At 39.8% G+C, this 15,563-nt stretch overlaps 1 protein-coding gene across 2 annotated transcripts; it reads right to left on the reverse strand.

The window, feature by feature from the left end:
- Positions 1-1,058: 1,058 nt before the first annotated feature.
- On the reverse strand, positions 1,059-14,393 carry dcp2 (decapping mRNA 2). 2 transcript variants are annotated; one of them, XM_034125962.1, is made up of 11 exons: positions 14,149-14,393; positions 13,235-13,386; positions 12,946-13,073; positions 12,374-12,472; positions 10,686-10,838; positions 10,180-10,292; positions 8,022-8,126; positions 7,318-7,423; positions 3,373-3,462; positions 2,723-2,774; positions 1,059-2,473 (listed from the first exon to the last, which is right to left on the reverse strand). In XM_034125962.1, exons 1-11 carry the CDS (start codon positions 14,214-14,216, stop codon positions 2,376-2,378), a joined length of 1,164 nt encoding a protein of 387 aa, XP_033981853.1. In that variant the 5' UTR covers positions 14,217-14,393; the 3' UTR covers positions 1,059-2,375. The 2 variants fall into 2 exon arrangements, with proteins under 2 accessions (XP_033981853.1, XP_033981852.1); XM_034125961.1 differs by having other exon boundaries at positions 1,059-2,476.
- Positions 14,394-15,563: the final 1,170 nt, after the last annotated feature.

Here is a 15,563-nt window from a genome sequence, read left to right on the forward strand (position 1 = left end):
TATAAAGCGGAAAGAGACAAACTAAAGGCTAAAGTTTTAGAGGCAGAGAGGGAATGGAGTGTGGCTGGTGTTTTGGGAACAAAAGGAGAGGGAGTAAGAGCTACCAGAAAGGCACTGTTTACATTCTTGAGTGAAACTGGGGTAGGAAAAATAATTTAACATTAGGTCAGGAAAGAACATAGGTTTTTTGTTTTATTTATTTCATGTTTTTGTTGATTTATTTATTTATTTTGATTAGACCATAGGTTAAAGAGTTGGAATGATATGATGATTCATACTCATGTACAGTAGGTGGCGGTATGCACCTTTTAAGTTGTTTACAATCCGCCAAAAACGAGAGAAGAAGAAGAAGCTCGTGACTCACCTGTCAACTAATTTGCTGGTGGCTGGAGCACGGCGTGAATGAATTGTTTGGCGTGGCAGCCGTTTCGCACACTCGCATCCGGACAGCGCATCTGACTGCCGGTGCGGTGGCGGAGAAATTGCTCCGCTGGAGACTCCCCTGGGCGCAGTGTTGTTATCATCTGCGGGATTTTGCCGTGGCCTGTGCGTCTCTCTCTCCCCTGACGGCTCGGGTGCTGTGCTGTGGCTGAATAGATTGGGTGCTATTAATTGTTAGGCCCACCTTCGGACAACTGGTCCTGCTGCTTTGGTTCTTTGCAGTGACTCACTGCTGGGATAAACTTGCCAAGATCTGAGTACTTCTACTTTTACTCGAGTACAAGATCTGAGTACTTCTACTTTTACTCAAGTACAAGATCTCAGTACTTCTCTCACCTCTGAAAATTACTTTTGTTATCTGTAATGTTTGAATTTCAATAACTGTTTGATGAAACCTATCAGTGTCACAAATCAAATGTAACACGATTTCCACTTTGTGAGCATTTCTCAGGGAGAAAGGACCGTTGAAATGTGTATTGTATTGAATATAATTCTAATTCAATTCAAAATGCAAAGGTTTTATCGTCATATGCACAAAGCTACAATGTAGAAATGGCAATGAAATTCTTCTGACCCGAGCTAAATCATTCATGTTTAAAAATCAACAACAACATGTGAAAAAAAAACGAACTTTATTAATATTCACAGTTTAAGACAAACACATTAAAGCCGAAAGACAACGTGAGATCACCATCTGTACAATCAATAACAAAGAAAACCCAGTGAGCATCACATCAATAACAAGTCACATGTATACAAGACCTACTGTATGAGGGACATTGCAAAGATCTGGTCTTTGGGTTTGAAAAACGAAATCCTGCCGAGTCCTCAGTGAAGGTTTTGAGTACCTGTTAGGCTCACTGTAGTCTAACAAAGTGTTCGTCCAACATGCTCCAACGCTAGGAGGCTACAACCTGTCATACCATCCAAATGATAGAGCCGTTAACGAGTGCGTTGTGTAGAAAAATGACTGACTGGTGAAATCTCCACATGACATTAAACATGAAAACCCTGCCGAAACCAAACGGACGAACAGCCGCGTGATGTGGGTCACTTTAAGGCAAATTAACAATGTATGGAAGTCTGTGGCTTAAAATACTAAAACTAGTTAACCACATTGAGATGTAATGTTCCTCGTGTGTGCACATGATGAATGACAATATTAAAATGTTAAAATCCAATGCAAAAACGTGACATTTTGAATGAAAGCCACATAGATGATTGCCTTTCAATGTTGGCATCTCATGTAAATGACATTCAACTTGCTAAGACCAAGTGTAAAGACCACTGGTATTCAATATTTAACTCTTCATTCCCGTTTAAAATCTTAAGTAATTTTCGTAATACAGCCTATAACACTATATAAATATATATAAAGCCAATAATATTCTCAATACATTCCCCTTTTTTAACAGCCAACACAACTTTGTAGGCACTCAGTTTGAAGAACGGAGGAAATTAACAACACCGAAATAATCTTAAAAATCACAATTTCATGATGAATTCAACAGTGGCAAAATTCACCAAGATATCACAGCTGATGTTTCACCGTCACCTCAAATGTGCTTAAAATCCATTATGGTCTCAAAACGTTTGACCTTTTAAAAGACAACAGATTAAAGTCCTGATCTCGTGTGTTTTCTCCTGCAGATTGAATCATGAATTAAGTTATTCAAAGAAGTAAAGTTAGGATTCTGCCTGAGACATATTGAACACAGTGCTGTTAGCTTAGCATACCTTCTCTAAGGTCTGGACAATTGGGTAGAAAAAGCCTTATTGGATGTGTTCAATGGGAAATAAACAACTACATACATGACGAGAAATGCGCCGAAAGGGCAAGCTTCAGTAACATCCCAGATTTGACTATAAAAGGTAAAAAAAAAGTCCTTTTAGTATCCACGGTTTGATGCCATCACAGGAGAGAACCAGCGCTGTCAGTAGTCGAAACATTTCATGATGGCTTCTCGGTCAAATTTGAAATTGAGGAAGACCTTGGAGGACAGAATGTGCTCGGAGTCTTTGCTTGGAGATCCTTCTGTGAAAAGAGAAGCTCATTTACTCGTATAAACACATATTTGTTATTGTTTGTACAATTGAAATCCTCTTATTGTGTTGAGTATGCAGTCAGGAAATTCCTCATATGTGTTTAACCTAATATGCACTTCTGATTGAAAGGAAGATTTGTATTCCCCACTTAGTTGTTTTTCATTATTATATTTTGCTAAGTTAGCTTCAACAGAGTACGTGCAGTCCCAAAGTTACACATGCAAAATGGACAAACCTTTCTCAAAACTGTCTTGCAGTCTTCTGGGTTGAAGTCTTTTATCTTCTTTCTGTAGAAAAAGTATAAAAGCACAACACTTGGAATAAAAATCATTCACAGAGCAGCAAAGGTTGATCCTTTTAAAATGATACATACCTTTAAAACTGGTCTAACAGGCTATCTATCTATCTATCTATCCATCTATTACATTAGAGCGACTTACATACATTCAGTACTGTGGACAATCCCCACAGGAGCAATATGGGGTGAAGTGTCTTGCCCAGGGACACAAGGACATGCTGACTGCAGTGGGACTCAAACTTGCTATCCCCTGATTTGAAGTCCATCATACTATCCACTGAGCCACAGCCTCCATCTATCTATCTATGCATCTATCTATCTACCTACCTACCCATATATCTACCTATCTACCTATCCGTCTATCTATCTATCTATCTATCTACCTATCTATCTACCTACCTACCTATCCGTCTATCCGTCTATCTATCTATCTATCTATCTACCCATCTATCTATCTACCTACCTACCCATATATCTACCTATCCGTCTATCTATCTACCTATCTATCTACCTACCTATCTATCTATAAGGTTCAACATCAGATGTTCTTTATACTTTAAAACAGAAATCTGAAACCGTTATTGTACCTGCTGGTTGTTGGCCCCATTATCAATGGCTCCTTTCTTCACCGCAGACGAGTCCTGACTCTTTTTACCATTACTTTTCAAACTTGGGCTCTGCAGAGGAAACAACAGGAGTTATGAGTTAACTGTGAAGGAGCAGCTCTTCTTCTGGTGATTGCATTTACCCTTCAACAATCATAATAAGGTGGTAATATGTGGTGTGGGTAATCATAAACATGTTTCCCAAAAATCTTATTTCCTGCAATATTCTGACATCCAATGAAAGAATTCCCATTGCATTTTGTTGAGGGACTATTAAACAGCTCTGTAAAGAACATCCATAAACATGTATCTGTTTGCATCTTGCTAACTATTTATCTAATATATCATATTCCATTTACTTGTATATAGCCTTTTCTTGCACTATTTATATTTTATCTGTATTTACTTGCACATCTCAAACATTCTCTGGCACTATTTTATCAGTTTTATTTGTTCTATGTCCTATATATATTCATGTTGCACTGTTGGAGGAGCCTGTGACTTAAGTTGTTCATTGCCATATCTACACTGTAGCTAATGTACACATGACAATAAAGCCTTGAATCTGAAAATCTTGAATCGTGTGATGCTAATGTTTCACCACTCAGAGTGCAAGAGCATCATAGGTGTCGAAAAAAGTTCCTTTATTTACTCAAACAGACACACAGGCACCAGGGTTGCGGTCGAATAGTCCAAAAATCAGCTCCTAACGTCTAACCCTATCGTCTATCCCTTGACCTCGGAGTGAAACGTCATGGGGTTAAGGGATAGTGGATAGGAGAATTCAAAAGGACTTAGGAGAAGAGACTGCGGTACTTTAGAGAATCGACTGCACTTTCACTATCCGACGTGTTTATGATGCGCCAGCGGAGGTCATAAATGTGCGCCTGCTGCTGTGGGGAAACTATGGAAACTACAGTTTTCTATACAGCGGACTACAACATGGATGTTTAATAAGAACGAGGGACTACTGTAAACTCATCTAGAGACTCTGCACCGTGCTCTGATGCTGTTGTTTTATGCTTTATGAACGGGGACAACAGAGAAACATATTCTTCATGACCAAAGTTGGAATTGAAATAAAAAAGGAAAGTGAAACTTATGCTCGTCACCCTCTCCCTCCGGTCCACATTAATACAAATGATCCCAATACGTATGATTGTATGAAAAGATCTTAAAATATACAAATGTATTTATTATAAACGTTAGTCCTTAACATCTATCACTGTGTATATCACCATTCAAACATCTTTTAAAAGTTGAACAAACCCCACACAGCTCAGTAAAGACTGTGAAATGTTGACTTTATTTGATCATTTCAGTAAAAACTAACGTTCATATTTCTCTTTTTGATTATAATACTGATGAACGTTCAAAACAAAGCACTTTGGCAACTTACCACATACGTTTTAAAATGCTTAATAAGCACCGTAACTTTCATGATATCATTTCTCGTTCATAATCGGTTGTTTCCGTGAACGGCCGACTGTTGTGTGACGGCAAATGCCGCGGCCGCAAGGCATTGTGGGGCAGCATTTTCTCCTCTCCTTTCGGTTAGGGAGGTCCAGTGGTTCCTAAGCTAAAGGAGGTTATAAAGGAAGTTTGAAACCTCCTTTCCTTTCATCTAGAGAATTCAAACGGCTCTTATCATGGCTGCCACTGAGGGACATCCGGGTCATTTCACTCCGTTAGGAACCTTCCTAGGCAAAACGGACTATTCGACCGCAACCCAAGTCGGCAGAGGTGTGGACTCGAGTCACATGACTTGGACTCGAGTCAGACTCGAGTCACCAATTTGATGACTTTGGACTCGACTTGACAAAATCACAAAACACTTGCGACTCGACTTGGACTTGAACACCAATGACTCGGGACTTGACTTGGACTTGAGCCTTCTGACTTGAGGTGACTTGATAATTTAATTCAGGGGTCTCCAACACGCCGATCGCGAGATGCCGCTAGAAGAGCAGACTCCCGTCGGGGAGAGCAGAATCTTCAGCCGCTGCAACTCTTGCTGAGAATCCTTGCAGGCAGGGGCGGGTCTTTATTTAGCTGGGCCACCATGTGGCCAATCATATGTGAGGACACACTAGGATCATACCATTATGTGAAAGAAGGGTGGGGGGCAGACGCTCCAAAGACAGCAGGTGTAGTGGTACAGGCCAGCTACAGAGCCACGGGGAGCCGGATTTAAATGCAAGCGCGTCGGAAGAAGTCAAGGCATTTGCGAAAACCGAAAAAAGAAGCAGCATCTGGCTGCATTTCAATGATATTGGAGAAAGCAAAGCTGAGTGCAGGATTTGTAAAATGAAAATAACCTTCAGAGCAGGGTTTTTTTTGTGGTAACCACTCAGGATGTATTGTCAGAGGTGGGAGAAGTTCAGATCTTGTTCTTGAGTAAAAGTACCAGAGTGTAGGAATACTCGGTTACAATAAAAAGTCCTGCATTCAAAATGTTACAAGTAAAAGTACAAAAGTATTAGCATCAAAATATAGTTAAAGTACCACCTGCAGAGGGATCTAGATTCAGGTGTTCTTTTCCCCATAGAGACGCCTCGCTGCACATTATCCCTTGCATAAAGATAGATTGTGGGTCCCTTATAACATGCTGTACACAGTGGAAATAAACATTCTGGTTACCTCAACATCAGGGATCTAATACATTAAACTCCTTCTGAATCAAACCGTCACGGTAGCCTTACCTTACTGATCCCTCTTACAATAGAAGACAAACACGTTACTTTACCAGCAGAGAGAAAATTGATTATTAAATTATTAATGTGACTAATAAAGAGCAGTTTGATTATTAAGTATTATTCTGTTGATGGATGTCATTACATTTGGTGAAAAGCACATAAGGACTTGTTTAAGACTCGTTTTGTCAAAGTTTAGGACTTGGACTTGACTTGGACTTGACTTGAACTTGCCCATCCTGACTTGAGACTTGACTTGGACTTGAGTGCAAAGACTTGAGACTTGACTCGGACTTGAGTGCAAAGACTTGAGACTTGACTCGGACTTGCAAAACAATGACTTGAGACTTGACTCGGACTTGCAAAACAATGACTTGGTCCCACCTCTGCAAGTCGGCATCTACAGCACACGACACACTTCTTCTTTTTATATAAAGAATAAATCAATAATAAACAATAGCATGACCTTCCCCCTTGTGGCATAAACATGCATGTGCAGGTAGACAATTAAACCTATAGTTGCTACACTAACTTCCGGGTTGGCATACAACAATACGTCATCACTGCGCCGCTCTATAGACATGTTCACTTTCAGAATGATGATTGTGAATTGTGAAGAATGAAAATGTGATCATATCACCTCTGTTCTCATTTCATTGGCTCCCAGATATGACTTCAAGATTGTACTATTAACCTTTCAAATCTTACATGGACTAGCAGCTCTGTATCTGTCATCATTAGTTACCCCGCAAATATCTACCAGGCTCCCACGATCACATAATGTCTCCTTTCCGTCCCCAGAATTTAAAAAATCATCCGTAGGTGGCAGAGCCTTTTCATTCCCTTTGGAATCGTCTTCCATTTCTGATCCGCGAAGCTATTTCCGTTTCAAACGCAAACTCAAAACCCATCTCTTCGCATCAGTCTTCCTTGTCAACTAATTTCCATCACCTAGTTTCCATCTACATTAGCATCACTTCTGTCACATGCTTTCATCACATTGAAATACTAATGTTGAGGTATAATGTTTTTATGCTATGACGTTTGTATTTTGTTTTTGTCTTTGCACAGCCCTTTGAGGCATTTCTTGTGATTTGGGGTTGTAATAAATGTTGATTTGATTTGATTGTGGGGAAGGGGCTTTTGAGATGTAATGAACTATAAATCTAACATTTAGTAATAATGGTAAATGTAAAGTGTTTCTGTAACATAGTGTCAGTGTCTTTTCTTTCACCTGGTTGATCTCGTACTGGCTCAGCTGGCCCGCCGCCCTCTGCTTGTTTTTGGCCCATGCCTCTCCTGGAAATGCTTCATTACCTGGGAGGCGGCGAGACTTCGACCTGAAAGATGGAAGAGAAACATAAAGTGGACATTTTATGTATGCCTCTAACTTCTTCTTAAGGGTCCAACAGTGTTAACTTTAAGAAAACACAACTAATATCTCTTTAGACCCGTTTGTAATCACACCAAATTAGCAAAAGTGGTTATTAGAGGATGTCCAAATAATCATCAGACAAATCAAATCAAATTCTTTAACTTTTTAATATTGTGTATGTTAAAAGCCAGCCCCAAGCGATGCAGATTAACACAAAATGATGACATTTTACAGACAAATCTGACACACTAAATACATTTAAACCAAACATGAAGCAATTAAGTGAGACATTTTAGTTTGTAAGTAGGTTCTCAAAGACTAAAGTGACCTTTGGCCTGTGCAAGTAGTGTTTTTTTATTCTAGCTTCTTCAATAAAAGAAGATGCTAGCTGTTTCTGGAGACTAAGCTAAGTGTGTGTGCTAGAAAACTAAAACAAGCAGCTGATAAAAATCTAAAACACTCATAAGAGCAGAGGGAACGGCAGAAATAAGTCCCATTTCATAAAAACACAACTTCTAGCTGTTAGATGGTTTGTTCTGCTGAAGACTGATGTAGCTCTTTACCGAGCGTTGTCTGAAGGTTTGTTTGGAGTGTTTCCGTTGTTTGCAAAGTCGTCGTCGCTGTCCGTTGACTCTCCTTTCAGCTTATTGATCCATTCTCTCAGCGGTCTGTAGAGAGGGAGAGGACATCAGTAACATCAGTCAGTATGAGGCAATAAATCACTTTCACTTAAAAGGTAGGGTAGGTAAGAACGGAGAAACCAGCTCGAGTGCGCTAGAATTTGAAAGTACGCAGCCTTCCTTACAGAGCCCCTCCTCCAACACACACGAACGCGCACATGACCAATGAGGGCACGAGATACGTTTGTGCACAGATGGAAGGCTGACAGGCAGGTAGGCCATCCAGTTATTTTAGCCGGGCCGGCTCAGATGATTGGTCGTGCTTTTTACAGTACTACGGCTTCCACAGATGACATTTTTTAATGTATTTATTGTCAAAGCATTTAATATATTCATTGCTATCGGGATGTTAAGAGCATTCCATGGAATATAGCAAGTGTTTCTGAAGTGAATGACCTACCCCACCTTTAAGTCCAAATATACACATTTTATCAACAATGAGGGAGTCATACATTGTTATGCGTTTTCAGACAGAGCACAGTATACAGGGATAATAATACATAAGATTTGTATACAAATTATTTATCTAATATATCATATTCCAATTACTTGTATATATCAGAATCAGAAACGGGTTTATTGCCAGGTAGGTTCACACATACGAGGAATTTGACTTGATGTAAAATTCATATAGACTCTCCTTGCACTATTTCTATTCTATTTTATTTGTATTAGCTGTCCTCCCTGCTGGACAATATGTCCCACCCCCCTCCAGGACACCCTGTCCTCACTGTGCAGCTCCTTCAGTGACAGGCTGCTGCACCCCACCTGTCACACGGAGAGATACCGCAGGTCCTTCCTTGCTGCAGCGGTCAGACTATACAACCAACACAGCCCCTAGTAGACCCCCCCTCCCCTACACACACCACAACACAGACTATATCACCCCTTGCTGCTAAATACCAATCAACTATGTGCAATATGTGCTATATGTGCAATATATATATATGCCGTTAATAACTGTGTAATTTATACCTGGCTGCTAAATCCTTAGAACCGTTACAAGGTGTGTTTTTTTGCATTTTGTATCTTGTAAATTGTGTAACTTGCTGCAGTTAAATACCATCAAACTATGTGCAATATGTGCAATATATACATTACATACATATGCCATTAATAACTGTGTAATATATACCTGGCTGCTAAATCCTAAGAACTGTTACAGGATTTGTATTTTGGAAAGTATTTTTCTTTTACCTTTATTTTTTATATTATATTTTTTATTATATCATAACTTAGTACTTTTTTCTTAACATAGGTAACATTAAGCTGTCTGTGGCTCTTTCCTGCTGTAACGATGCAAATGTCCCCTCTGTGGGACTAATAAAGGTATTCTGATTCTGATCACTTGCACTATTATCAGTTTTATTGTGTTGCACTGTTGGAGGAGCCTGTGACTTAAAGGGGACCTATCATGCAAAATGCACTTTTGTATGTCTTTTATACATGAATATGTGTCCCCGGTGTTCCAGGGAACTCACCAAGTGTCAGAAAACACAACCCTCTCTATTTTCCTCCATACCCAAATCTCTAAAAAAGGGGCTGCAACGGATCTGATAAAAACTGATCCAGATTTGAACACTGTCCTGACGTCAGGACGGTGGCGCTACGGCTATTGGGCCAACTCCACCAATCAGGAGGAGACAGACACGGCCATTGCCGTTCGAAAGCGCTGGAGACGCTGTAGTACATATGCCAGGCCTGTAGGTGGTGCTGTTCTGCCCTTATCTGCCCTTACAAACACAGAGCTAAAAAATGTCAAATTGAGCGAAATGAGGCATGGCTAAAATGCATGATCTGTTTGGTATTTTGAAAAAAAAAAAGTATAAATATGCCTTATATAGGTATGGTCCTACACTATATTCTTCAAATATAGCATGATAGGTCCACTTTAAGATTTGAAATGCCATACCTACACTGTAGCTGTGCAGATGACAATAAAGCCTATGAACTTCTTTTCGTCTCACTCTCAGAAAGAAGGCAAAAACATATATGTTCCTCTAATGGAAAAATACTAATGATAGATGAAAACCTTGCTCACCTTATGAAGGGAATGGCCATGAAGAATCTGTTGGGGGCGAGTCCGAGTTTAGACTTTGGCGTCATGTCGTTCCTGTGACACGGCAGCTTCTCAATAGGAAACCACTCGATGTTCTGCAAGAGAGGAAGATTTAGAAATGTTTATTTCAGCGACAACAAGCAAGGCAAGTTTATTTATATAGCACCTTTCAACACGAGGCAATTCAAAGTGCTTTAAAGACATTAAGAAACATCTTATAAAATGGCATTCAAAAACACTCATTTAAAAGCAAAGATAATAAAACATGAATAACAAAAGGTACATGAATAAAAGTGCAACCCAATATTCAGAAAATCCAACGGATCCTGGCACGGATTCGTGTAGCATATAAAATGTATTTGCTCCCAGACATTCATGTGGCTTGCTAGATTTGGACCCCATCTGTAACCCCAATACACGTAGGAGACTTTAACCACCTACAGGGGACTAAGCAGTGTGAAGAGACGAGGGGACAGAAGTATTCCTACCCTGATCTCCTTCCTCGTCCGTGGGTTGAACTTTGTGTCCTGCGACACCCCGGGGATGATGTAGAGCCGAACCACCTGATCCGTGATCTTCTGCTCGAGGAACACGTCTTTGGAAATACGATTCTTTATGTCGAAGCCCGTCTCCTCCAGCACCTGAAAAACACCCGGGAATATGAGCTATGAACAGTGGTGTAAAGTAACTAAGTACATTTACTCAAGTACAATGTTGAGGTACTTCTACTCCACTACAGTTCAGAGGTACATGGTGTACTTTGACTCCACTACATGTATTTAATACCTTTAGTTACTTTACAGATCTGGATGAATGATGTGAAATATAATCAAGTGTTAAATCAGACTTTAGTTCCACCTGGAGTAAATTCACAAGCTACCCTGCAGTATACAAAGTCATTCAAACTAGCTGCACCTTTACCAGCATTGAGAACACTTTCATGATCAATCATTATAAAACATATCATATATATTATTCTGAAATGGACCAATCTGCACAATGACTACTTTTACTGTCACTACTTTAACTATATTTTGATGATAATACTTTTCTACTTTCACTTGAGGAACATTTTGAATGCAGTACTTTTACTGTAACAGAGTATTCCTACACTCTGGTACTTCTACTTTTACTCAAGTACAAGACCTGAGTACTTCTACTTTTACTCAGGTACAAGATCTGAGTACTTCTACTTTCACTCAAGGACAAGATCTGAGTACTTCTACTTTTACTCAAGTACAAGATCTGAGTACTTCTACTTTTACTCAAGTACAAGATCTGAGTACTTCTACTTTTACTCAAGTACAAGATCTGAGTACTTCTACTTTCACTCAAGGACAAGATCTGAGTACTTCTACTTTCACTCAAGGACAAGATCTGAGTACTTCTACTTTCACTCAAGTACAAGATCTGAGTACTTCTACTTTCACTCAAGTACAAGATCTGAGTACTTCTACTTTCACTCAAGGACAAGATCTGAGTACTTCTACTTTTACTCAAGGACAAGATCTGAGTACTTCTACTTTTACTCAAGTACAAGATCTGAGTACTTCTACTTTCACTCAAGGACAAGATCTGAGTACTTCTACTTTCACTCAAGGACAAGATCTGAGTACTTCTACTTTCACTCAAGTACAAGATCTGAGTACTTCTACTTTTACTCAAGTACAAGATCTGAGTACTTCTACTTTCACTCAAGGACAAGATCTGAGTACTTCTACTTTTACTCAAGGACAAGATCTGAGTACTTCTACTTTTACTCAAGTACAAGATCTGAGTACTTCTACTTTCACTCAAGGACAAGATCTGAGTACTTCTACTTTCACTCAAGGACAAGATCTGAGTACTTCTACTTTTACTCAAGTACAAGATCTGAGTACTTCTACTTTCACTCAAGGACAAGATCTGAGTACTTCTACTTTCACTCAAGGACAAGATCTGAGTACTTCTACTTTCACTCAAGTACAAGATCTGAGTACTTCTACTTTTACTCAAGTACAAGATCTGAGTACTTCTACTTTCACTCAAGGACAAGATCTGAGTACTTCTACTTTTACTCAAGGACAAGATCTGAGTACTTCTTCCACCTCTAGCTATGAACTACAAACATTACCAACACATGGCTCTGAAAGCTCTCAGTTGGTAGAGATTGTAAAGCAGGGAACATGAGACTCACCTCTCGCACGGCACAGTCGTGAGGAGCTTCATCCTCATTAACTTTCCCCTTTGGAAAGCCCCAGCCAGACTTAGCGAGGTATCCCTGAACCAGCAGAGCCTGAAGAGAAGAGAGAAGAAATGTACAGTTAGCTTTCTCTCCTACTTCCATTTTCATTCGAAGCATAGGATTAGTTTTTTCTCAATAACCACAATCATTGCATTCATAGTTTCTGCAGGAGCCACATGTAAGGTTTCTTTATTTTCTATGTTTATTATGTTGTATTTTTCCCTCGTTATTGGTGGTAAGCAGGGGCGAACAGGCCATCGGGACGAATCCCGATGGGCCGGGACTGAAGTGGGCCGGTCGGACGATGTGGGCCACTCGGATAATTTCCTCGTGGTATTTACTTGCGGCACCGAGGTGGGCCGGTCGAGAGTCCCGGGCTGATTTGTAGTCCCAGTCCGCCCCTGGTGGTAAGCGTGTTCACTGACGGTGTGCGATGAATGGTAGTGGTTATATTTGATTGCAAGAATAAATGCTTCGTCAGGTAGCCTATTGCTGTAGTGTAAAAGTATAAAACAACAACTCACGTTTTCTAGAGATTCGTCCAGAATGATGGCTCCAAAAGTAGGCACTCCCATCTTGTACTCCTTCCACTGCTCCAGGATCTTCTGGACGTCTTCTCCATTAGGCAGCAGGAACGGACAGTGATGGAACAGTTTGCAGCCGTCAAGGAAAGGAACGTCTACTGATGCTAACACAACTAACGTCACAACTAAACATGGAGAAGTTCAGTTATTATGCTCCAAATATCTGGAACAAACTCCCAGTAACTAAAAAATAATAGGTGACCTTTACGTCTTTGACATGTAAGGATATCTGCTTTGGCGAAGTCTCTGATCCCGCAGTGAGGAGCTCCGGGAGTGTTCTGCATGCAGAAGTCCAGGTAGAACCAGTGGGCGAGCTCGATCTGGAAACACACCCGGATAGCGTTGTCCCTCTCCTCGCTGGGGATGTGCAGGATGAAGCGGCTGGAGAAACACGGGAGAAAACACGGGCGAAACGGGATCAGAATAAGAAGCTAGTGATGTGTAAACACTCTGAGAGACTCACGAGTTACCAAGTAGCACAAAGTAGGGACATTGAGAAAGATTAAATGAATGAAGATGTCCTAGGGTCAATCAATAATTGTGAAACAGAATTTGTTTTTTACTCAAGTCTTTAACAAAAAATAAATGAACTACTTGCGCCAGTGTATGTAAGAAAATAACTGTTCAATAGGAGCTAAGCTTCAATTTAACTTGGCAGCTCAAAGATAACAAAGCAGGAGGTGGTTATTGATCATTAAAGTGTTCTCAAAGCTGGTAAAGGTGCAGCTAGTTTGAATGTCTTTGTATACTGCAGGGTAGCTTGTGAATTTACTCCAGGTGGAACTAAAGTCTGATTTAACACTTGATTATATTTCACACAATTAATCCAAATCTGTAAAGTAACTAAAGGGATTAAATACATACAGTGGAGTAAAAATACACAGTAGCAAGACATAGAAATCATCAAGTAAAGTAAAAGGACCTCAAAATAGTACTTCAGTAAAGTACTTGAGTAAATCTACTTAGTTACTTACATCAACAACAACAAAACAATACGTCATGCATCAACGCAGAGCGCCAGTTTTGGACTTTGCCTAGCAACAAAATCCCATTAAGTCACATTTATTTCTACTATTATCCCTTAAATGTACAATGAGCAAACAAAGAGGTCTGTAAAGTCGGTAAGGACCCGGTGCTCGGTACCTGCAGAGGTCGTCCAGCATTCCGGTCGGGATCTCCACTCTTTTTGTTTCCATGTTGGAGGAAAACATCGCGATATCTCAGAGCAAACAGGCGCTACAGCCTTAAGAACATCAGCTCCATCTGCACGTGCACCTCAGGTGAGCCCCAGACCAACATTAGATACACCAAATCACCTAGAAATTTTAAAAACAAGTCTTCTTGTTCATCCACCGAGAACTGGAGGGATTCTGCTGCTTCTTCCTCGTTTGCTTCTTCTTCTTCTTCTTTGCGGATTAATACAAACTCTTATGTGCATACCGCCACCTATCGTGCAGGAGCATGTCGATCACAGTCTGAAATAAGAAAGGGACACTATATTCTATTAACAGTGCAGTGTTCAGAGGGGGGAGAAGTACTCAGATCTTGTACTTGAGTAAAAGTAGAAGTACTCAGATCTTGAGTTAAAGTAGAAGTACTCAGATCTTGTACTAGAGTAAAAGTAGAAGTACTCAGATCTTGTACTTAAGTGAAAGTAGAAGTACTCAGATCTTGTACTTGAGTAAAAGTAGAAGTACTCTGATCTTGTACTTGAGTAAAAGTAGAAGTACCAGAGTGTAGGAATACTCTGTTACAGTAAAAGTCCTGCATTCAAAATGTTCCTCAAGTAAAAGTAGAAAAGTATTCTCATCAAAATATAGTTAAAGTAGCGACAGTAAAAGTAGTCATTGTGCAGATTGGTCCATTTCAGAATAATATATATGATATGTTTTATAATGATTGATCATTAAAGTGTTCTCAAAGCTGGTAAAGCTGCAGCTAGTTTGAATGACTTTGTATACTGCAGGGTAGCTTGTGGATTTACTCCAGGTGGAACTAAAGTCTGATTTAACACTTGATTATATTTCACATCATTCATCCAGATCTGTAAAGTAACTAAAGGGATTAAATACATGTAGTGGAGTAAAAGTACACCATTTACATCTGAACTGTAGTGGAGTAGAATTACAAAGTAGCAGAAAATGGAAATACTCTAGTAAAGTACAAGTACCTCAAAATTGTACTTAAGTACAGTACTTGAGTAAATCCACTTAGCTTCTTCCCACCTCTGGCACACTTTGGCAATATTGATTAGGTTTAGAAAGCTGTTTTGCTACCTTGCTCAAGCTATTTCAATTTTTAGTCATAATTTACAATAACTCCCAGACTTGTTACCGCCATTTTAATCTGATGACTTAAACAATGAGCCGACTCACTATCTAACTCGAGGCTTCAAAACTGGCGAATACAAACCAGTGTAGGGTGTTCTCATTAGATCCTTTTCATCCTTGTTTACACTCATATCTTATAAACCCACACCTCCACGTGCATAATTAAACGTGTAATATTTTGCACAATTAAACCTAAAGCTATTGAGTTGTGAAGGAGTTTCATATTCA

The sequence above is a fragment of the Trematomus bernacchii genome, unplaced genomic scaffold (assembly GCF_902827165.1).
Source record: "Trematomus bernacchii unplaced genomic scaffold, fTreBer1.1, whole genome shotgun sequence".
In the NCBI taxonomy this organism is placed as follows: domain Eukaryota; kingdom Metazoa; phylum Chordata; class Actinopteri; order Perciformes; family Nototheniidae; genus Trematomus; species Trematomus bernacchii.

What these genes read in the sequence shown, in the direction of transcription:
- dcp2 (XM_034125961.1), bottom strand. Translation starts at nt 14,216, where the DNA reads ATGTTTTCCTCCAACATGGAAACAAAAAGAGTGGAGATCCCGACCGGA. An exon ending in GGACGAGGAAGGAGATCAGG is followed by an intron (nt 10,293 to 10,685) that starts GTAGGAATACTT and finishes CCTCTCTTGCAG; the next exon opens with AACATCGAGTGGTTTCCTAT. An exon ending in ATGGGGCCAACAACCAGCAG is followed by an intron (nt 2,775 to 3,372) that starts GTACAATAACGG and finishes CTTTTTCTACAG; the next exon opens with AAAGAAGATAAAAGACTTCA.